Source organism: Mauremys reevesii, linkage group 4, assembly GCF_016161935.1.
Source record: "Mauremys reevesii isolate NIE-2019 linkage group 4, ASM1616193v1, whole genome shotgun sequence".
In the NCBI taxonomy this organism is placed as follows: domain Eukaryota; kingdom Metazoa; phylum Chordata; order Testudines; family Geoemydidae; genus Mauremys; species Mauremys reevesii.
The window spans coordinates 132,794,907-132,818,956 of NC_052626.1; the positions used below are offsets into that span (position 1 = coordinate 132,794,907).

Here is a 24,050-nt window from a genome sequence, read left to right on the forward strand (position 1 = left end):
GACTCAGGTGTTCCTGGCTCCTAAGTCCTGTGGTGACTTACCACAGACTTATGAAACTAAAAACAAACACATCATGAGAGATTTTTTTTTGCTTTAATAGTTAAATCTCAGTTTATCAGAATCACACACCTACATCTGTTTGAAATACTGCCACTAAGACAGTATAAGCCCTCTGTCGGAAGAGACCGCATTAAAAAGCAGTTCACTCCTCTGTGGCTCTATTTTTCCTGCGAGCCTCCAGCAAAAAGTAGAGAATTGTGCCCACCAACACACCTCCTGCTACCCCACTTCCAATTCCTATCAGGAACACCAACAAGGCCCTTCTTTGCCAAGACTGCTGATGCCATTGTACTACGACGCTGGTGCCATTCTGTTGGTTTCCTTCCTTTTCATTTGCTGCTAGTTTCTGTTCCAGAGTCAAGGATTTTTGAAAGTTCAGATTCACTAAGTCATTAGGGATCACTCTAAGCCCAAAGTAGATCCTCTTGACAAGCTTGAATGTCTTCATCAGCTGCACATCACACCTGTAAGTCCCTGCATCAGATTCTTTGGCAGGGGAAAGTTTGATGACATAGCTTGGGGTCTTGAAAGGTTTGAAAAGCAGATCATCTGTGGTGATGATGCCTCTGGCAAGCCTCCAGGTGTAGATAAAGGCCTGGCTGCCAACACCAATCATCTCAGAGGTCAGGCAGCTGAGCTTAAATGGTTTGCCAATGGGGACAGTGAAATGGAGTAACCCACAGATCCAGTTGGTCAGGCAGTCTGACCTGCGGAAGTTACAATGACTCCTTTTCCCATGCGGATCAATCTGACATATCTCCTCCACCTTGAAGCCCAGGCCACAGGTGACACTGCAGGATGTGGTGCTGACCAAGACCTTAGCAACTGCTGACTTCAGCTGCTCTGGGATGGTAACTGTCTCAAGGGAAGCTGCCAACAAAGGCAGATAGAAACCAAAAGCTAATGTCCCACAGATAAAGCTGTTTTCCAAGGTCTTCATCTCTGCATAGTCAATTTTATAAGCCACTTCTAAGCCACTGGCAGTTAGTAGTCCAACAAGTGCAAGTCATTCTTCATAAGTGTTCATTCTACGTGATACTGAAATTCCAGCTGCAGCATCTTCGTGAACTAATTCCCCACATACATGAAATCCTCCAAGAACAAAGACTTGAAGTGAAACGCTGCTAAAGAAAATGCAACCTATTAATAGGTTAGTCATTATTCGTCACGTGGGTTCCTATTTCTACAACAGACGTTTCATAGCTCATTTTAAACTACTCAACTCCAACAACAAGAAACCCCCTTTGATACAAAATATTTTAATTTAAACTCTCAGGGAACAGAAAGGAGAGCCAAAAAAAATGATTATAAAAAAACTTCTGGAGCAAAAAAGTTATTCCAGTAGAATTTCTCCAATCCCAAACTATAAAACACAATCCATAATAAAAATCTTGAAACCTCAATACAATGCCAACAAAACAATAGGAAAAATAGTACTTACCATGTACGTGAGGAGTACTGTCTTACATATTTGTACCCTGAAATGTAAAGCATTCCCCAAATCTCCAACATCGCAAAGATAAGCTTTTGACTTCATTGCCATCAGAACATCAAGAGTTAAAAGGCAAATTGGTAAATATTTTAATATAACCACTTATATGCTTGGCTAGTTTCCCTTCAAATAGGACAGCAGACATTTTGTATCTGCAGGGAGGTGACCTGGTTCTTCACTTCCCTCCATGGCTCAATTAAATCTCTAAAGTTTCCATAACACATGCTACTGTGAAACAATTATGATGTCATAAGCCAGCTTTCCACGAGGCAGGATGATGGCATGAAGAACGTCGCACACATCCAGGCAAGCATCTTACATGGATTATTTGATGAAGAATGCTCCAAAACGGTCACAGCACCTTAAAATAGTGAAGTTAGTAAAGCCAGACTGCCCCATTTGAACTGACAGTGTCAGCGTTAGTGCATAAGGCTGGGAGTCAGGAGCCCAAGGTTAAATTTACCACTAGCAGAGGTGGCTGCAGCTGCACTGATTTCAGATACCACTTATATTAGCTGTGAATTTGACATCCAGGATCTATTCTGGACGCTGTTATTGACTCACTGAGTGACCGTTGGAGAGTCACAACTTTCACATTCCAATTGATACATTAGCAAAATGGGCACCGCCACTTATGATACACGGGTGTTGGTGCAGGCAGAGAAGAGAATGGCTCCAAAGCAATGGTTCACAAAGAGTTGTGAAAGTCTTTGAAGACAGGTGCAATAAAGTGCCAAGTATCATGTGTCATGAGAAGTAAACATGGTATTTATTTTTGATGGAGTAATACAGTATTGTGACAATAGTCCAGTAAACAAAAGTAATCCCTGAGCAGCAAACTGAGTATTGGATATTACTAAAGATCAGAATTACCTATGATCAGATTGCAGGAACACTGACTTTTTCCTTCAAAATGAACAGCGCTAACAAATAACTGCACCTCTCTTACCACCATGACCTAAGATTATTAAAGCTGAAAGAATTTTTAAAATCTAATTTACTGTTCTCTATTTATGCTGTTCACTTTCTCCATTTCTACATTCTCCCAGTATTTATACTAAGCTCAGCACAGCATCAGAGTACTGGAACATACATTCAATTAAGTCAATTTCTCTTTTCCTTACGGTCAGTTTCACTTTTAGGCTCTCTGTCCAGGAACTTTTGTGTTGCATACAAATGCAAACTTGTACTTAAGACCATCTGCTTGCACTGTTTTTTTGTTTGTTTAATAGAATATGGAAATATTTTTATTAGACTAAGAATTTGTTTTTGTTAAAGTTTATTCAAGCAAATTCTTGTTGCAAAATAAATAAATAATCCCAAGATTGTAAACTCTTTGAAGCAGAGACGGTTGTTTTCTAAGTTTCTACGGCACCTAGCACAATGAGCAGGGGCGGCGGCGGGGCGGGCTGCGCGCGCAGCGGGCAAGGGCGGGGGGGTGGGGGCTGGTCATTTGGCGTGGGCTGGCTCGCATGGCGCCGCTGCGGCTGGCGAGCCGGGCCGGCCGCGGCGCCTGCGCGCATGCATGCCTGCCGCGGGTCCGTCTTCGCTCCGAGCGTTGAGCCCGGGCGCGGCGCGGCGGGCGGCCGGTCTCCGGCTCCTCCCCCGGCGGGTGGACCTGCGCAGGCAGCGGGAGCTCAGCCCGCTGCTCCCCCCTCCCAGGATGCGGGGCGGGAGAGGGAGACCGGGGGGGGGGGGGGGAAGGGCGGCGCAGCGCTCCGCGCTGCTTGGGGCAGCCTACTTTGTAGAGCCGCCCCTGACAATGAGGTCATGATCCATGGCTAGAACCTCCAGGGACTATCACAATTACCACAAAACACAAATAATAATAATAGAATGAAAGGAGCACAGAGACTTACCCACAAGTTTAAGAAATAAAACATACCTCTTTATTTACAAACACAGAAGCTAACATCACTGCTCTGTTTTATAACTGGCCATTATCTGACACATTTTGTACAAAAACTACAGAGATATCAAAATAATGAATTAAAAAGACAGAGGAAAATAAACGAAGGACATACACTGTACAATTGGAGAAGCATTCAACACTGAAGGCTGGAGTCCATGACAATTCATATGCCTTAAAACAATCTTCAGAGCCATCACCTGGGCAGCGGTAGGGCTGTGATGGATTCAGACACACCATAAGAGTTTAAGGTATGAAATGAGCTGTCCAGAGAGTTCAAAGGGCAAAGAAAGCTTATTAGAGTAAATGTGAGGGTGGAATCAAAAATAGTTTCATTAAATGAAGCAAGCCACGGGACTGCAAGTTAAGAAAGCCAGTGGTTTTGTTCCTATGAACTACTTATTTAGAGTGTTCCTTCACCTTCCATTGTTTATTTCCAGTGCTGCTGCTGGCTGCTTTGCTTAAATTAGCCCTAACAGGTACCTGCCTGACTCACCTCTTGGGCTTCTGGTACGAGTGGATACTTTTGTATGAAGGATGTTTGGAAGTTCAAAGAAGCCGTGAAAACAGGTTGAATTTACTAAGCCAAGGAAATAAATTAACGTAGCTGAAGGGCAAGTGTAACACACCCTGACCAATGAGGGGCACTAGGACTGAAAGCTCTATTTTAATTTGTTGCATAAAAAGTCCAATAACATGCTAGTGTCACCTGGAAGGAGGCAGGGATGGAGAAAGAGAATCTCTATGATGTCCCAAGCAGAACAGAATCCCTTCAGCTCAGGGACTGAATAAGGGTCACCTTAAATTCAGATGTGTGTAGCTCAGATAATCCTGAGAATATAAGGAGGTTATTGGGGGAGATGGTACTGTTAAACGTCAGTTTTTCCATGACTTCTGTGTGTATCTGTCACCTGTGGTTTGTCATCTACAACTGAAATGGAAAGAATGAGCAGCCACACAAACTTATGGGTTGCGATTCAGAAGGTAGCATCATTCTAACACACCTGCCAATTTTTGTCATTCTAGGTGATAGCACCATGAAAGATGACATCCCATAATGCTGTTTCAGGTTTAAAAAGCATTAAACAAGTAAGCACTTATGAAAAATATTACACAAACCCTGTACAAATTAAAGTAACAACTGATCTCCTAGACTGCATGCAGAAACTAGCCCCAAAGCCCCTTTTTTGCAAAACTGTGTGTCAGAGCAAGTCCAACGGTCCATTTTTGCTACTCAAGCTAAGATAGTAATGTTATTTATGTAGGGTCCTTTCTTACACAATCCGGAGCACTCCCTGAAAAGTATTAGGAGCCTTCAACGCCACTGAGTTCAATGAGAGTTGAGGGTACTCAGCACACTGAAGAACCAGGAGTATATTTTGCAAGACATCCGCTGCCTAATTTCCTATCTCTACTAGTCTGCAAGTTCTCTCCTGACCATCACTGTGGCGCACTCCAAATGGTGGCTTGAGCCCGACCTCAACAATGCCCAGTGTACATGGTCTATAACTGAGCTATTCTGTGTACATATGTCACTTAATCATCAGCAGGGGCAGTTGTTAAGGAACAATGCTGACTGATTTTAGAGACGTTCTCATCTAGTTCTCCTTGCACAGAAGTACAATGGCAACATTATACAGCTCACTGGGGGACAAGAGAATTAAAGCATACATGGGAAGAAGAAAAAAGGTTGAGATTTTGAAAGAACACACAAATCTCCATCTTTCCCCTCTCCTTTCTTCCCCAGGGGAAAAAAAACCTGACCACTTTAAAACAACATATAAGGATCCTTGGCTCTTAAACCTGTGTTACTGTTTCATGATTGGCTTTTCTTGGCTCTTATTCAAGGTCTTCGACATTTAACTGAAAAAAAGCTTGTGTATTTATACTACAGTTTCTTCTGAGATAAAGATTGGGTTCTCTTTCTTCTCCACTTGCAAGAACAGGTCAGCAAAAGAGCAAGCCAGCTGCCTACACTATGGCAATATAAAAAGAACCAACACTGCGGGCAAAGAGATAAAGTAGCAAAATGCAACCTTTTATACCTCAGCCTAAAGGCAACGAAGTCAAATTCTTGGGTCTTTTATCTAGACTTATTCTATCTCCTCCCTCCCCAATTCCACCAACAAACAGTGTCATGAAGCTGGCATCTTTCACCTCCACAAACCACTACGTAAAGTGCCCATTCTTTGTAGACTTCAGAGACTATCTCAGCTTCTAATCCGAAATCCTTGCCTGATGGTGCGGCATCAGACCTTGCACGCACCCCGCAGTGGTGGTACAAAAGGGGTGTGTGTATGAAGATATCAACAGATTTTCTTTTAACTCACTGCAAAGTACTGTAGAGATGGCAGAGAAGAAAGAAACACAACAATTCACTGAAATGAGAGTTAATGAAATGGAAGTTCTTAGAAATACACAGTCAGAGGATACATGGTCCGGGGAATAAAAATCTTGGCATGCTTCAGTTTTAGAACTAAAATCTTTGAAAGAAGAAATCATTTTCCATTTGTTTATCTTGAAGAAAGCATGGTGCTTCACTTTAGCAAATGCTGTAAGGAGACAGTCCACTCAGTTTCTTTGCAAATCTCCTGTCCTGAGAGTCAATATCTTACACTGTTTGTGGGAGAGAGGGTTGAGGAGAAGGAATGAAGGTCATTTTCTCTTCCATAATTCACTTCTTATAAAAGTCACTCCCTGCATCCATGAGCAATCAGGTTGCTGTATTAAGTTAAAGTCAGTCCATTATCTGACTGAGCACCTTGTCCATATTCCACATTATGGTGCCAACATAGGAAAGAGCAGAGGAAGAGAAAGCAGAATGTCTTCATAACAGTTCTGAGATTGCACCACCTGCTAAAGAGATCAAAGACAGGTGAAAAATATTTCATCATCAGGGAATCCAAACAAGTGGAGGCCAACAAATATGCTAACATTGCCAGAAGAGCAGACTAAAACAGATATTTTCAATATAGCGCAACATTTTTCGGAAGCATGACAGACACTGGTTTGGTGATTATACCACCACTTAAGTTGTCCATGCACAGAATCCTAAACACGTACAGAAATACCAGATACGGACTAGAGGAACTCTGATCTCATTTTGCAGGAACTTAAGCAAACTTACCTGGCTTAAATTTCGGACTTTAATCCCCAAACTCAGATCAAAACACAACCAAACTCAAACACAAGTTCCACTTGGTTTTGGATTCAAACAGTTTTCTTTGCACAGTTTCAGGCTTAAATTATAAAATGGCCCAGGCAATTCAACTTGTTTATACTGTGACTCATTTTCAATTGAAGAAAAGGCATTTACTGTCAGACTGGGCAGCACAATGGCAGTGCTTCATCTGTACTGGGCTCAGCAACCCAGGCACCCGACTTGCAGAGACTGCTGCACTTCCATGATGCATTCAAACAGCTTCCGGAGGAAGAATACATGTTGCACTGCTGTTTTAGCAATTGACTGACTAATTCACAAAGCAGCCCTGCAAGAAATTAGTGACTTTAAGCAGGAGGTATGACAAAAACCAGTCTTCGCTAGCGAAGTGTCTGCTTCTGCATGGTGGGTCAGACCATAAGCCGGCAAGACTCCTAAAGCAGAGAGGAAGCCAGCTGAGTTTGAAGGTGACTATCCACAAGTGTCAAGTATCAGAGGGGTAGCCATGTTAGTCTGGATATGTAAAAAGCAACAAAGTGTCCTGTGGCATTATAGACTAACAGACGTATTGGAGCATAAGCTTTGTGGGTGAATACCACTTCGTCAGACGCAAGTGGTATACACTAATGCCTTTAAGAAAATATTGGTTGCCTAATGGAGCATGCATGAATACAGGGTGGACAAGGGAATGGAGAAAAGGTAGGCCTGAACATTTCTGTTTGAGATAACAGGGCTCTAGGAGCTGAAAGAGTGCATGCTCCTCCGGGCAGGGCATCTCTGGCTACTCCATCAACTTGATTCACCAGTATGTTCTCCTCATATTGACCTCAATCCTACACTGAGATACACTAACATGGATCTATAAGGAGTCCCATTAAGTCCATACAACTCCACAGGGGTGCGCACTAATGCAGTGTCTCTCAACCTTTTTGATTTCAGGGACCAGCTTGCTGCCTTCCTAAACTGCATCAGGGAGATCTCAGGGACCAGCGCCAGTTCATGGAACAATTGTTGAGAAACACTGCACTAATGGATCTTAATAGAAAATAAGTACTGTGTAAAAATAATACTAATTAACTGCTTAATGCCCAAGCAAGCTCATGAATGTCTGAATTAGCACTAACTGAAAAAAATAAAATCCTTACTGATAGCATAAAGTAAAAAAAACAAACAAAAGGCTCCACTGCCCATTAATAACCACTAAGATTGCTAAAGCTAGTGGGGGAGGAAAGGCTAAAGATTTTTATTTTTTTTAAATCCACTACTCCTTAGGAAAGAGGAACCCCCATTTTTCAGGCTCTCTGAAAAAGCGTGTGGCCTCCACCTCTACAGGTGGCCCTGTAGCCACCATTTCACACAAGCCATACAGGTGCGCACATCTCAACATCAACAACAATAATGGGTGAAATTCTATAGCTGGGGTGCTACAGGCTGTCAGACTATACCGTCATGGTTCCATCTAGCTTTGATATCCAGGAGTTTATAATGATGTGCAAGAATAAGGAAGAAGGAGCCTATTTTAACTTTTACTGCATTCAAAACACATACGGGGAAATTTCTTTTAAAGGGAATTATAGAGGAGATGGAAGTAATACTGATGGCAAGCTGCAAAGGAAATGTAGGATGTGATCTGCCTATAAAAAATGTCTCAGGCAAGTCAAACAAACATATTCATAAAGCTACACCTGTATGACTGGACAAACATAGTATGGAAAAGACCTGATAACGATGATAATGCCATTTGCCTAGGAACAGGTAGACTACATTGCCACATAAGCTCAAAAGGTCAGACATCTTGTACACGTCCATGTTTTTTTTCCCTTGTTTCTTTTGTTTGCAAATAGTGGTGAACAGTGAACCGTGTATGATGCTTTTCCATTTATATCCGCCTGAACACAATTATGTTAAATTAGCAGTGTGGTAAAAGAAAAAAAATGTACAGTATTTTGCACGCACATATTCTTTTATTTGTTTGGTTTTAAAACTGGTTCTGTCCCTCCAGCACGACATGATGGCGCAGTCAGGATGTGTAATGGATGCCTGCCTGGATAATTTAGAATCCTCAGAAACCAGATACTCTAACACTATATTTTTGCTTTAAAAGAAAGTATATGGCGCTTAATTACTTGGGCAATCAAGGATAATTTTAGAGACGTTAAAGTGCCAAAATGAGGACGACATTTGAAGCCATTCAACACCATCAGGAGTAATTTTTGCATAGTGTCACGTTTGCTTTTGGCTAACAACTTCAGTTTAATTTCAAGCATCTTGGAGGGTGCAGTACATCAAGAGATTAAATAGCAACAATAAAAACCAGTCAACCTGCACACCCAATGGACAGATTTCACCCTGGAAGGTAGACAAATTTCTGATATCATATCCCCTCATATGCTAAAAACAAGCACTTATTGGTACCAATACAAGCAACATAACAGGAGCAGAGCAGGAAGGACAATGAGCAAGGTGGGTAACATAGGATCAGCAGTGTGGGGAGGAAGGAGAAAAAAAAAAAGTCAAATCTGGACAGCCTAAAATCCATAGCAGCAGCTGCTGAGCTCAAGGATATGCAAAATTTTGTGTATGAATCAATCACGCCTTTGGGTCTCCGTGCATCACTCTTAAATTACTTTAACACACCTAGAAAATGGGGCACAACACAGCAAACTCCAATTCATATTTTGCTTTTCTGTACATAACTGAGCCTTTCCAAATATTCAGATAGAAGAGCATCTTTCCAATCTGCTACCGCAGCATGTGTGAAACACGGACGTTTGTTTTCAGTCAATTTCAGCTGAAAAGGGCATTGTTAAGTAGCTAAACCCCCATATTTAGGTAAGCCAAATACAATCTAATGTTAGTGCACAAGAACCAGAAAGTGACCAAAAAAAATGTAGAGTCAGCAAATCCTGCTCTCACAGCAATTCAACTCCCACTGAATTCAATCACATTCCAACACAGGCATGAGAGCAAAATTAATTTTCTCTTGACAGTGTCCTTTTTAAAAATATCCTTTAAGAAATAAAGGATGAAGTAGAGCTCATCTTCCCCTGCCAGATCAGAGTGCTGTACATCTGCTAAAGGGAGGATCATAACATTTCTTTATAGGAAATTAAGCTTTTACCTAATGGAAAGTTGCAGGTATATATTTTGGCAGAAACCATTTAAACACAGACACAGTACTCTGGTACAGTAAGGAAGACACAAGTTTTGGTTGCTACTCATTCAGAAGAGGCCCAGAGGTGGAGAAAATAAAAGATTTCATAAGCAAAGTTACTGGAAAATACTTTTATCCTCAACAAAAAAATTACTTTTTTGTGGAAATCCACTGAATATTTATAAATTCCTTCATGGTAAATGGTTAGTTCCTTGCAGAATCTGTGTGTGTACACTGAATGGGAAGGCTTGTATGGTGAGCAGTGTTACATGAAAGCTACCTAATTAAAAACCAGAGATCATCCCTAAAATGTACAATATAACAAAACAAGGAACAGGAAAATCAAGTCAGCAAGAAGCTTCCAAAATGCAGCAATAGTTTTTGCACTGCTAAGCATCTGCAACCAAGGGAAAGCAGACACTGCTAGCAACAATGCTATTATGGAGCAGTTTTCCCCCTCTCTCTCAATTTTGCTTATGCAAATTTTAGGTTCTTTCGCATATCAACCACTACTGATGATGGCATGGAACAATCAATACCTTACACCTCAAAATCCTCCACCACTTACATTCCTTCCTAACACATATTTCAAGAAACAACTTCCCTGACTGGCAAACTGAAGCCTATTATGAATGTAAGAGCTGTCACGAGCTACATTAAAGAATCAAACCACCACCACCATTTTTGTTGTTGACATAACATTGAATTAATATTATATTAGAAAATCCTGTGTGTTCTTTAGTTGCAGTATATGCAACAGGGTGTGTGTTTTCATTTTGTACATTGTTTTGGTTTTGTGATCAATATAAAGTTATTTTACACTTTAAGAAAGGAAAATGTTGCCTATCCTTGACAGCAGCTAAACACTTAGTGAGCAAATGCCATTTGGGAAGATAAAGTGGTAAGACTATATCAAGTCAGGGTCTGTACAAAGCAAGGCCACCAAGCAAGCCAACGACGCTCACGCTGGGTCCTTACCTGTCAAAGGCTGTCCCAGCTCCGCCTGCACTTTACCCTTCGCTGCTCCTTCCAGAGGTAAAGCACCTCTGTCCCCTTTGTAGAGTTTCGGTTTAAATGGAGAATCTTTCTCTTTACCTTTTGATCCTTTAGGCCTGCCTGCTTGCTTCTTCTTGGATTTACCATCTCCCTTCACACCCAGCAGCGGATGGACTTCTGCAAAGAGACAGATACACCTGAAATCCTCATACCCGCATTATAGCCATTGGAGTGGCAAACTGAAGTCACCTGACCCACCACTCCCCTTACATCTCTGATATCACAAGATGGGATTTACAAGAAGGAAAACACTTTCTTTAAAATCTGCAAAAGATGGATCAGTGTAGTCATTTCAAGAAATAAGACCACCACCCCAATCACTTTGGCGGCATGAAATCAGAGGAGTGAGGGCAAAACAGGGACTAGGATTATGGCAATGATTACTGCAGCCACCATTGCCTAAGTGTCACCGTCTCCAACAGCTAAATCAATGCTGCTGGAGAGAACGCTTTCCCACAGGATGAAGGTCAGCTTTTTATCACGGAGACAAATTCAGTTTTAGCAGAAGTTGGCCCTCTGAAGCAAAATACAGTGGCACAAACACAGAAGAAATGTATTTTGCTATTCCTGGTCCTACTTATGAACTCTAATATACTTGGGCTTCGCCACCTTTACCTACCACCATATAATGCTGCATTTCTGTTGGTGTAGGCCTAGACTCTAATTCAATTTCTATATGGGGGCTAGCAGAGATAGAAGTGACTTATTTAATGGCAAAGCTCTTCCAATTTATCTTACTATGGCTAAATGAGCAGATTAATGAATGAAGTACAAAGAGCACTAAAAATCATTGTTTTAGAATGATTTCATTCATTCCTAAAAGAATATGAGTTATAACAGAACTTGGTTCAGGGTGATGGCCAAAGACAACTACTATCAAAAACAACAAAGGTTTTTGACTGTTAGCACGATTAGAGATTGATTTTGTAACACCTGGTCTTGAAACTGGTGGGAGCTGGGAATGCTGCACAAATGTAACACCCATCTTCAAAGCAGAATGGGCACTAAAATGATGGCAACTTTCACTCACCATCATTAGGCACTCCTTGCAGTTCAATGTTGGTCATTTTGGGTTTCTTCTTTGGTGGCTGAGGTCCATCAGATGATGACTGCCTCTTCTTCTCGGAGCCTATTCCCTCATCAGTTAGGGAGGTCTGGACAGCATCAGGTGGGGGTCCATAAGGGTTTTCTTCTGGGTCTTCCACTTCAGGAGCAATAGGTAAATACAGCAATGCCTTGGAGTCCTCCAGTTCTTCATCGCTGTAAAGAAGGAAATATTTTAGTTTTAAACCATGCACATTTAATATACTTTTCTCTAGGTCCCTAAAGTAAGATGGTCTCTGCAGGAAGCAGCCACACACTGACACTACAGTTACCAGACTATTCCAGAGAATAAAAATATGTATTGCCAACAACAAAGAAGATTGAGAAGGGAAGGCGAAGCATTGTGGAGGCAAGACATTTAACCCCTAGGAGGCACAGTGTTCCTCCTGATACACAAAGCCGTGCTAATGGATTTCTATAGGTCTCCCTGGACCGGAATTACATTGGCTATGATGTGAGATTTGAAGATTAGGCAAATTAAAAAGGTAGAAATAAAAGTATCTTTAGAAGTCTGTCAGGGATATAGGGGGAAACAACAAGGTAGAGCAATGGGCTAGGACTATAATCTTATTGTTTCTCAAGGCCAACTAAAGATTGAGCTTTAGCATGAAGTGCTAGGGTTTTACACCTTGCTAGCACAGCATGTAAGCCTGCAGAATACAATCATTTTGTACACTCAGATATAGTCTGGTCTCAGTAAGTTATTCTCTAGACATGTAACTCCTCTCAGCACTATTGGGAACACATGGAAATAAGAACACAGACGTGTTCTATATAGAAGGAGTACAATTTATATATTACACAGAATCTTGGGCACATATTTGGGATTTCCAGTTTTTTAAAAAATTACCTGCTACAAAAGGCAGCAATAGGATCTACACTGGTTACATCCACTTCCTCATCCTCTGCAGCATCAGCACCTGAGAAAACAAAGAAATGGAGCAATATAGCCTGAAAGGGAAAAGAGAGACCTCTCCTTAGGAAGCTTTAGCTGATGCCGGAATCTCTAGCATGCAAGATCTGGAATCACCAAGTCAGGCAGAAAGGCCTAGAGCATTTCTCTTGAATACATCTGAATCAGATTTTTCAACTCTTCCCTAAGCACCTGGGTAATCCAGCAGCAACAACGTTTTAAAATACAACCTGTACCTTGTTAATCTGATTGAAGTTGGAATCTGTAAAAACCATGTAAGCAGATCCGTTCAGGTGTCTAGCATGCTTTCTGTAATGGTTGCAAAGGGTTAGCCCTTATCTACACCAGCAGCCAAACCATTTTTTTCTGAGGGAGAAAATGGGGGAAGCCCATTGCAAGTGGCAGAGCATTTCCTAGTGTAGGTGGATCTTAAATTACAGGGTAGTATGTCAAAAATACATTTGGTTCTATTTAGTCATAAACCACATCTTACAAGGAGTGCTAAAAATACAGGTTTATATGAGTAAATAATTCAAGTTTTTACTATTTCCTATATCATGTTTTAAAATGGACTTAAAATTATTTTACAGATTGCAGGTGATTAAATAGGTTTGGTTTTTTTTAATATATATCCATAAGAAAAACTTAACTACCATTAAATGCCTTTTGCTGCCATTTAAATAACTTTTTAAAATCATAACAAATTTGATTCCATTCTCAATTCCAACAAACCCACATTATCCAGTTCTGGGCGCCACATTTCAGGAAAGATGTGGATAAATTGGAGAATATCCAGAGAAGAGCAACAAACACGATTAAAGGGCTAGAATACATGACCTATGAGAGAAGATTTTTAGTTTGGAGACTAGAAGACATAACAGTTTTCAAGTACATAAGAGGTTACAAGAAGGAGAGAGAAAAATTGTTGTTCTTAACCTCTGAGGCTAGGACAAGAAGCAATGGGCTTAAATTGCAGCAAGGGTGGTTTAGGTTGGACATTAGGAAAAAATTCCTGTCAGGGTAGTTAAGCACTGGAATAAATTGCCTATGGAGGTTGTGGAATCTCCAGCATTGAAGATTTTTAAGGGTACGTTAGATAAACACCCTACCGCCTTTTGTCGGTTTCAATCTTTCACTCGGGTGTTTTTTTGGGTTTTTTTTTGGCACCACCTTGCTACTCCTTGAAATTCAACATTTCCTCTCCCACTAATAGTGATTCCCTCCAAGAGGCTTACTGCATGTTTGCTTACTGCTTATATCTTGTTTGTGCATAGGTATTTCACTTTGTATGGCTTATGAATCATAGGTGCTGAAGTCATTTTTTACATGAAGTGTTGGATGTCAAATATAAACCTTGGAAACAATGGCATAAGTGAAGCGTGTTGCTTTGCCTATGACCAATAATCCTAGCTTGTTTTATCATCCATCATCTCGCTACCACTGCTTTTAATCACATATCTTTAATTTCTATTTTACTATTCCTCCAGACATAAGAATTATTTAATAAACATTGGCACTTACAGCCACGTCTCTGTTACAAGCATACTTGCATTACATGTTACCTGTCTGCTCTGGCTCACTCTTATCTTCATCCTCAATGTCAAACTCTGACTCCCTCTCTTCATACTCTACGTTTTCATCCAGCTCTTTAAAGTCAGGCGCAAAGGCACTCCAGTTTTCCTAAACCGCAAATTCAAAGAGAACTTTACCTTGTGCAAACAAGCAGCAGCTGCAGTGAGACATCTGCTTAATTGTACTCTAGCTCTGCCCCCAAATGCTCCAAACCATGTGCACTGTCACAAGACCAGCCCCTCTTTGAGCTTCATAGTCACATGGCAGACTAAATACTGGAAAAGTGAGTTTCTGTGGTTATTTTTATTTCCTTCATCCCTTGAAATCTTATACTATCTTTGCACATTAATAAGGACTCCCATAACCAGAAGGATGCATGCTATGTTTCACCATTTTTGTTTGTGATTATGTTCTCAGATCTGTTAACTGCAAATAATAAATTGAGAAGGACACTGCTCCCGTTATGTGAGAATTCAGGCTCTGCAATAAGGCCCAGATTCAGCAAGGTGCTTAAGCACAGGCTTAACTTTAAGAAAATGAGTAATCCCTTAATGTTCACTGCTGTGCTTAAAGTTAAGCACATGCTTAAGGATTTTGCTCACTCAAGACCTAATTCAGTAACATATTGGAAAGAAAAATTCTATGGAGCATCACCTGCTGGAATACTCAAAATACAACCTGCCCAGAGAGAATTAACTGGCTACTATTCCCTATAGAAATTAATCTGTAAAAAACCTACCACTTGATTCTGAGCCCATATTGACACAACACCACTGGAAATGGAAGCGATGATTGGTCGGACAGGATGCCACTGGAATTATTCAGATGGTAAAAGGGGAGAAAGAAAAAGTTTATTTTTAAATGGATTAAGAAAGTTTGTTAGAATTATAACTGACAGAAAAATTATGGGAGACACACTTACTGCTACATCTAGCAACAGCTCCCCTCTGGTTCCATGGAGGATTTTCACTAGGTTTCCAATGCTCTTCTCCCAGATGTACAGGGCATGCTGCCGTGCTGATCCTGCCACTATGTACTCCCCATCCCCAGAGAAACAGCATTTCTTCCATGGTGTCCTGCATGCAAGGGAATTAAAAACATAAGAATGGCCATACTGGGTCAGACGAAAGGTCCATCCAGCCAAGTATCCCATCTTCTGACAGTGGCCAATGCCAGGTGCTTCAGAGGGAATGAACAGAACAGGTAATCATCAAGCGATCCATTCATAAAACAAAGCAACTTGTTACATTACTGTACAAGGTGGAGAAGACAAGATTCTAGACAAAAGTTTCACAGGAAAGAGTTATTCGGTTTTCTTGGGTGAGAGGTTCATTGAATTCTTTTATTCATTTGAAACCCTTACAGTGGGCTTAAAAGCCTTGTTACACCAAAGGCCACCCTGAATGAGATCTATTCTTTGTCTGAACTCACCGAGCAGTGAACGCTACACCAAAGCACATAGCTTTATATCTCAGGCCACCAATTTCTCTGCTGCTTCCTACCTGTTTACTAAATCCTGAAGCTTCTGCATTGGCTCAGGCTCTCCATCTCGCCCACAGGTTAGTATTTCCCGACCATCATATACCCTGATTATTCGGTCAGCTGTATTTATTAAAAAGCAGCTGTGGGAGGGAGAACACAGTTAGAAGAGAGTTCATTACATTGAAACAAGGACTTTTTTAAAGTATTTTTTTTAAATCCTAAACTAACATGTAAAATACTGTAATTTTTATTATACATTCAACATTAAAGGTCTGTATCTAGAAGAGGCGGAGCACTCACAACTCCCCCTTGAAGTCAATGAGAGTTGAAGGCACACATCACTTTGCAGGTTTGGGCCCCAGATAAACAAAACATTTCCTGTAACATGTACCTACACCAACCAGGAAAAAAAACGTATGCCAGAGATGTATTAATTGCCTTCTATTTCTCCCACTTTTAATTCAAAAGTAAATTTATCCTTTAAAAGCTAGCCAGAACTGTGAAACCAACACACTGTTCTGTCACATTTCCAGCTCTTCATATTTTCTATTTATGTAACAGACAGCGTATAGCTGTTAAATTCAGGGGCAATCTTTGTAGCTGACACATCCCCCACAGCAACTACTTCTGGAGCCATAGCAACAAGTATTCACACTCTTTTACTCAGAATATTTTATCCAAAAGATCACAAATCCTAAAGCAGAATATCAGGGGGTAGCCATGTTAGTCTGTATCCACAAAAACAACAAGGAGTCCGGTGGCACCTTAAAGACTTATTTGGGCATAAGCTTTCGTGGGTAAAAACCACACTCTTCAGATGCACGGAGTGAAAATTACAGATGCAGGCATTATATAAGATTCATCCATCTTAAAACTTTTCAATTCACCTCCACTTTTCTCCTACCCACCTTCCTTTCCGGGCAAATTCTATTGATTTAATAGCTGTGGTGTTGCTGGTTCCAGTTGTTACTCTGAAGGAAGCAACCAGATCCTGAGTATCTGTTTTTAAGACCAAGATCTGAAGATTAAAGAAACAGAAAATAATTAGTATCTTCATTAACACTCACAATATGAGGCTGTGTAATCTAGGTATAGTGCCGGGGACTAAGTCAGGATTCTTGGGTTCTAGTTCCTGTTTCTGCAACTAATTCTTGTGTCCTTGAGCAAAAAGGAACTTGTCCACTCTATGCCTCATGCTGTCTCTCAGGAAAATAGGGAGAATATCTACCTCATGGTGAGAGGCTTAAATCAGCAGGTGTACATTATGGAGTACTTCTGATAAGAATTATACGTCTATAGCACATTTTATCATGCAGTGTATGTGCACTAGAAGAAGAGAGACCCCTAAAAATCTTTTCAAAAACAGTAGCAATACAACTAATACTTAGTGCTTAAATACCATTTTTTATCTATAGATCTTCAAAAATAGAGTCAAAGTGCTTTACCAAGGAAGGTCAGCATCATTAGAGTAGCAATGATTCAAGAAGCTCTCAGGGAACATCTCACAGACCAAAACAAAGGACTTCATTCCTAGAAGGGTCAGGAACCTGGACCAGGAATTGCATTCTTTTAACTATTTCACTCACTGAGCATCAGCACAGCGTGGTCTCACCTTCCCCTTGGCATTGCCTGTATAGATATATTCCCCTCGCCTGTCGAAAGAGGCCACCACGTTCAGATCGGAGTCATCATCCACAGGTAGAACAACATGTTTTGAATCAGACAGTGTTAGCATCACTGGTGCAGATTTCATGGGACACACCAAAACCCTGTTTCTGCAGAGGAAAAAAGGAAGAGTTAGCAGTTTGTCTTTTTTTCCCTAGAGTCTCCAATTTTCACATTTACAAGTATGAAAAAAGTTGAAGGAATCTGAGAAAAGCAGGGCTGTATTGTAGCTGAATGATACACGTTCTTTTGTTTCCTTGGTTTCTCTCTTGCATTCACGAGCAATAGATATTAACTGAAAAACCCCAATATCTTTGGTTTTCTTATCCTGACTTATTCTTGCAAACAATCGTAACACAATATGATCTGGTGTTTATTTTTTCCTTTTTGTTTACATCTCTTTATGGATATTTTCCCAAATTTATACATCCTGTCAACTCAACAAGAAATTTGTAAATAAATTGTTAACATGCATCCTTTTGTTTACCCTCTTCCACCTTCCAAAACTATTTTTCAGCAGGCTACAGTCATTACAAAAACATTTTTATTTTGTTCACATTGCTAACACGTTAAAGGGAGAGCATCTGGTGAACTAGACACAACATTCAGGTTTTTAGAGTTAATAAACATGTTTTCATGATTATACAACTATAGGGAAGAGAGCATTCATTCAGCTCATAAAAGCCCCCTAAAAAGGGATCTTTTCCATACAACTTACTGGTCTCGGGGGTGATACTGAACTTTCAAGATGGGTGAAGGGAACCGAAACCTCTGGTCACAGTCTCCAGACAGAACATCCCACTGTGATACGATGTTATCAGTTGAAGCACTCACCAATTTGTGACCATCTCGACTCCAGCTGCAAGAGAAGAGAAACATATTAACCTTTCAGGAAAAAAAAACAAAAAAACCCAAAAACCTATGCTCACAAAAAAAAAAAAAAGTAGTTTAAATAGTCTATTAGAACTATGAGTCACTATTATAAAACTGTCTGCTGGACAGCTCCATGTAGCTTTTATCTCCGTGTTTCCACAGACTGATTATGCATATCATTTCTTTAAAATTCACTTAGAGAATCAGATCTATGAAGCACTGGTTTAGATAGTCATTTGTTTGCTTTTGTATGTTGACTTCAATGGGTCTTGAGAACGGCCAGCACTTCACAGTATCTGGCCTACAGCAAGCACAGATTTGACCAAATTCCATTCACAGCAAAGTAGAAATATTATGCTAATACATAGATTATAATCCTGAATAGAGTGAAACCTTGGAATGAAGTTGCTTTATGAAAAAGTATCCTCTAAAATTCTTTGTTTTTAAGTGCCAATTACATCTCTTGACAGAGAGAGAGCTCTTTTAGATTAGAGGAGTGCGTTCTTGATGCAGTAGTCTTGACACATCAAATGTGAAAGGCAAGCCATCCACAGCTATTGAGAAAAGAGGCAAAATAGGGCAAAGGAACCCGGAGAGGAAAGAGTGGCATCCAACATCAAAGGGGTGGAGAATCTCTGAACTTGAAAGAGAATCTTAGGAAATTCAGAAGGGAGGTAAGGAATGAGGCTTTAATTAACTGAGTACTATAATCCCTTAGGAGCCTGCCATAAACTCTGGTTTAGTACAGAAATTTCATAATACTTAACTCACATTCAACCTCTATAAGATAATTTCTTACCATAAAGAACAGACAGGGTGGATATGGGCACTTATGATTTTGGCTATGCCTCTCGTCAAGAAGTCCCAGATGACAATGCGGCCATCGTTACAGCCCACTGCAAGCAAAGTGCCCCACCTATTAAAGGTACACGTCAAAGCCATACTGATACAGTCCAGCGTCCCATCGGCCTCCTGGAAATAAACAATGGCAGAAGAGACCGTGAGAAGCCCAACTTCTGTTTTCAAGCTTTATGCCCACTTTACTTTACCTACTTTTAAACCTTAAGTGCAAAATGTATGAGCTACCACCCAAGATTTCAGTTGCACACTGTCGTGGAAATTGACCCTGCCTGATTAATTTTCCATTGCTAATATGTTGTTATACTATGCCATATCAGCTATCCTATGTCTTAATATTAAGCTGACCTATAATGATGCTCAGCTAATTTAACATTAACAACACCAAGAGCCAGATGCTTGGATGATCAGTAGCCAGATCTTGAAGGAACACTCAACCAGGTTTAAGCCCAGTCATTAGGAGTGAAATTGCTTTTAAAAGGGCATTTTCTAAAGCTCACTAAGTACAGAAATATGTTCACAATTTATTTTAAAGGGGAAAAGGTAGCATATTTAAAATCCCACTTCTCCAAGCCAAATGGCAAACAAAACAAAACAAACAGCCATCAGAGGTGTAAGACAGAGACTAAGTCAAATAGCCTGATATCAGATTTGAAGATAATATAGAAGTAACACGTTCAATTCATAAACTGACAGTTTTTTGATTCTCAAAGAAGACCGAACTACTCAATGCAGAGATTTATACCCACACAGCCATTTCTTCCCTACTCCACTTGACTGTTTACAAACAAGACCTGCACATACAATGGTTCCATTAGCACAACTAACTTTGGGATGGATATATTTGCAAGGCATGACGACTTTCCTATTTTAAAGCCTCAATTAAGCATAGCCCTGTAACAGCTGACTTACTTGTTTGGCTTTTGTTTTTTTAAAAACAACAATTAAATGAGGCAAGACAGATTAAAAGGGAATATAAATAAAATCAAGTCAGTAATCCAACAAAAACTAAGAAAGAGTGACCTCCCAAAAAAGAGATTTACCTCAGGATAGTTCTGTCCAAAGGACTCTGCAACAAAACAGAAACACAATGCTTGAATGAAATTCTATGAAAATCACATATTTCATATTGATTAATCCCACATTATTTCCATTTAGACACAAGCCTGCTGTCATTATCCTAATAGATTAGGTTTATAATTACACTGATGGTCTGAGCCTACAAGCATGCTCAACTCCCAGTACAAACAATAAGAAATAATGGCACTCTGCATATAGCAGCACCATGCCTTAAATGAACATAGATAAATCATGCATATGTCATTGTGGGTCTTCAAGTTTTACCACAGATGTAATGAGACTTACCCAACTATCGAGGCCTGTCCCAAATTTGCTGTCAGTTTTCAAATAAGATTCTTCCCACTCCTCCTTCCCTCTGCCCCCAAGGTTTCATAAACCTGCACAGACTCTGGCTACATGAATAAACTGCTGTGTTGGTGAAACTGACCAAGAGTATGTTTGCAGGAGAACCACCATCAGGCTGACACTTCATCCACCCTCATAAGCAGTCTGAGCCATTCTACACTGCAAAATTAGGATTCTCTGTTTTTTTTAACGTCAACCCAGCCTCTTGACCAGGTTTAAAGAGGAAAATCAAAAGCACTGTTGCCACCAAACAGTTGTCAAAACCCACCAACATGCAGCTTCCTGCCTCATCTCATCTCTTTGTAACAGGTGCTCCATGATTTTACTTAAAAAAATCTGATTTTTCTACTTGCAGACTCCAAATATGGGAATATTTCTCAGAATAATAAAACTGAAGTACTGAATTTGGGTTGGGGGGTGAGAAATTATTTCTGTCCAAAGAATGACAGCCCCACACTCTGGAGAGCAGTACAAAGTTCAACCTGCTTAACACCCCTGCCAGTGAGGAGGATGGGAACAGCCTGCAAGTTTGTGTACACAGGAGTGCTACTTACTCCTCCGGATCACAGCCAAACCAGATGCTGTTTCTGCATGTTCCCAGGGCAAGGGGAAGGATGTAAAAGTGAGTGACAACTGCAGCAGCACAACGCAGGCCACGCATGATGCTAACAACCCAGCGTCGCCAAAGGGGACCAGACCTGAGCCCCCACTGTAGAGATCGGGCCTTCTGCTGAGAGTGCTCCACCCCAGGAACCTCGTGGGGCCTGGACTCTCCAGTACAAGGGGCTTTGCCCCTCTCCCCCAGCAGGCCCCTTTCCCGCTGCCAAGCCCACACCAGACCTTCCCTTCTGTGTCTCCAGCCCAGCACACCCCCTCACTGGCCCTGCCCTGCAGGACCCCCCCTTCCCCTCAGCCCAGCGCACCCTCTCACTGGCCCTGCCCTGCAGGACCCCCCCTTTCCCCCCGCTCTGTCCCTAGCCCAGCGCACCCCCTCGCTGATCCTTCCCCCCGCTCTGTCTCCAGCCCAGCGCACCCCTTCGCTGGCCCTTCCCTGCAGGACCCCCCTTCCCCCCAGCCCAGCGCACCCCCTCACTGGCCCTGCCCTGCAGGACCCCCCCTTCCCAGCGCACCCCCTCGTTGGCCCTTCCCTGCAGGACCCCCTTCCCCAGCCCCGCGCACCCCCTCCCTGGCCCTGCCCTGCCGGACCCCCCCTTTGCCCCCGCTCTGTCCCTAGCCCAGCGCACCCCTCGCTGATCCTTCCCCTGCTCTGTCCCCAGCCCAGCGCACCCCTCGCTGGCCCTTCCCCCTCTGTCCCCAGCCCAGCGCACCCCTCGCTGGCCCTTCCCCGCTCTATCCCCAGCCCAGCGCACCCCTCGCTGGCCCTTCCCCTGCTCTGTCCCCAGCCCAGCGCACCCCTCGCTGGCCCTTCCCCCCGCTCTGTCTCCAGCCCAGCGCACCCCTCGCTGGCCCTTCCCCCCCGCTCTGTCCCCAGCCCTCGGGACTCCGCACACCCCCTGGGGGACCCTCCCCCCTTCCAGAAGCGGGACCCGGCCCTGGGGACCCCACCGAGGAGGCCCCGCCCTGCCGCCTCCGAAGCCGCCCCCTGGGGCGGAGGGGATTAGAGGGGCCTCCGGGGGGGCGAAGCGCGAGCGCCCACTCACCGAGCAGCTCCAGGTTCATCTTGGCCGCTGTCTCGCTCCGTCCCCGCCGCTCACCGTCAAAGACCCCGGGGGCCTCCTCCCTGAACGGGGCTGCCCTAAGCGCTGCCTGATAAACTGCCCCGGCGCACGGGTCTCCTCGCGGCCTCCCACACAGACCTCTGTTTCTTCCCCTCCACCCCGCGTTCCAGAGCCGGCCGAGGGAAGCACAGCCCCGCAAGCCGGGCCGCGGACTAGGGCGTCAGGCACCGCCGTGGCCACCCCGCAGTGGTGCCGGGGAAAAGGTTCCTACCGGGAGCAGACAGCCGAGAGTGAGGTTCCGGGTGCAGGAGGGGAGGGGTCCTGGCACAGCTGAGAGGAGGCGGGGGAGTGGAGCCTCGCTTAGCAGGAGCTCTACTAGGCTAATTGGCTTCCCCTTTTCGCTGCTAGGAGCGAGAGACTATGGGGTCAAGCTCTGCTCCAGGCTCCTAAGATACAGCACCAGCGCGGTAGCGCTCTCTAACGCTCAGACTTTTGATTTGGGCATTGGTCTGGTTTGTGCAATAGCCCCATCGCGGGGCTGTAGGCGCGTAAGCAGCAATCAAAAGCAGAATTTGTCCTGGATTCTATTCTCCTCCTGCACAGATATTACTAAATAGCTAACCCCCCTCATTGGTAAAAGCAGGCTAGCGCTGCAGTACCCTGCCCTCTGCCCCGCTTAACAAGTTCTGTAATGGAGCTTGTTAAAAAATCGGAGGAATTGCCCTGGTAGTCTGTATCCACAGACTTGGTCTTTAAGGTGCCACTAGACTTCTCGTTGTTCTTGGTACATAAAGTGACACTGACTTAACTCCAGCTTTGAAAGAGAAGCTGGACCTGCATGAAGCACACATCTAGAGCAATTGATAAGCAGCTTCCGTTCATTCATTCAAGTGGCTCTCATTACTCCTCCCCTAGGTTGCTATAGAATTCTGCACTAGAGGATTCTGCTCTCCAGCAGACCAGTTGCTTAAAAAGAGGAAGTGTGCCATTTCTGAAGGGCAAGTTAAGAAACTTGACAAACTAGTAAAAGTAAGGGGCAAGATCTCCCCATCATTAGGTGACAATACCTTACCCCACCCCCAAACACACGCAAAAAGAGAAACTAAGACAGACTATGGTACTAGTATCAGACCCAGGCAGAAGGTATGTTCTACTAACTTAAATGTGGCTTTCATCTTACAGGTATTGCCTGTTACCAACTCAGTCATCTCATTCTGCTTGTGCTCTCACTTTATGCAAGGCTGATCATTAGATAGGGAGACAACTTATAAGGTTGAGTTGCAGAGAAGCACTATGGGGTTATTACAGGAGTTTTAGCTAGATAATAGAGGTCAACCCTCATAGCTACCAGATGGGAACAAACTTCTTCTGGCTACTCTGCTCAGTAAAAGCTACAGCCATAACAACAATACTTAATTTGGAAAGCTTACTGAGAGTGAAGATCACAGTATTTGACTGAAAGGGAGCATGACCAAAATAAGGGGCCCGGGCTTGTGCAGAAAGCATCAGCTCAGAGCACTACTTATCCATTCCAAAGTATTCTCCATTGCAGAGTACAAGAGGAAAGTTATTTCATACCAGGTTTATGCAGGTCCAATTCTATTGACAACCCTGTAGTTATTCATTTACACTGGTAGAAGAGGCAGAC

At 42.5% G+C, this 24,050-nt stretch overlaps 2 protein-coding genes across 7 annotated transcripts; both read right to left on the reverse strand.

The window, feature by feature from the left end:
• Positions 1 to 130: 130 nt before the first annotated feature.
• On the reverse strand, positions 131 to 1,745 carry TMEM81 (transmembrane protein 81). Of its 3 annotated transcripts, none has more exons than XM_039536248.1 (2): positions 1,502 to 1,745; positions 131 to 1,181 (listed from the first exon to the last, which is right to left on the reverse strand). In XM_039536248.1, the coding sequence occupies exon 2, from the start codon at positions 998 to 1,000 to the stop codon at positions 203 to 205; it is 798 nt and encodes a 265-aa protein (XP_039392182.1). In that variant the 5' UTR covers positions 1,001 to 1,181; positions 1,502 to 1,745; the 3' UTR covers positions 131 to 202. The 3 variants fall into 3 exon arrangements, with proteins under 3 accessions (XP_039392182.1, XP_039392180.1, XP_039392181.1); XM_039536246.1 differs by having other exon boundaries at positions 131 to 1,184; XM_039536247.1 differs by having other exon boundaries at positions 131 to 1,200.
• Positions 1,746 to 3,414: 1,669 nt separating this feature from the next.
• Positions 3,415 to 22,570, reverse strand: RBBP5 (RB binding protein 5, histone lysine methyltransferase complex subunit). Of its 4 annotated transcripts, none has more exons than XM_039536242.1 (14): positions 22,385 to 22,570; positions 20,342 to 20,367; positions 19,240 to 19,412; positions 18,286 to 18,426; positions 17,515 to 17,677; positions 16,811 to 16,920; positions 15,923 to 16,042; positions 15,343 to 15,496; positions 15,160 to 15,231; positions 14,411 to 14,528; positions 12,786 to 12,855; positions 11,862 to 12,091; positions 10,754 to 10,948; positions 3,415 to 6,314 (listed from the first exon to the last, which is right to left on the reverse strand). In XM_039536242.1, the coding sequence occupies exons 1-14, from the start codon at positions 22,401 to 22,403 to the stop codon at positions 6,289 to 6,291; spliced, it is 1,617 nt and encodes a 538-aa protein (XP_039392176.1). In that variant the 5' UTR covers positions 22,404 to 22,570; the 3' UTR covers positions 3,415 to 6,288. The 4 variants fall into 4 exon arrangements, with proteins under 4 accessions (XP_039392176.1, XP_039392179.1, XP_039392175.1 ...); XM_039536245.1 differs by having other exon boundaries at positions 10,871 to 10,948; positions 22,385 to 22,569; XM_039536241.1 differs by having other exon boundaries at positions 3,415 to 6,317; positions 22,385 to 22,569.
• Positions 22,571 to 24,050: the final 1,480 nt, after the last annotated feature.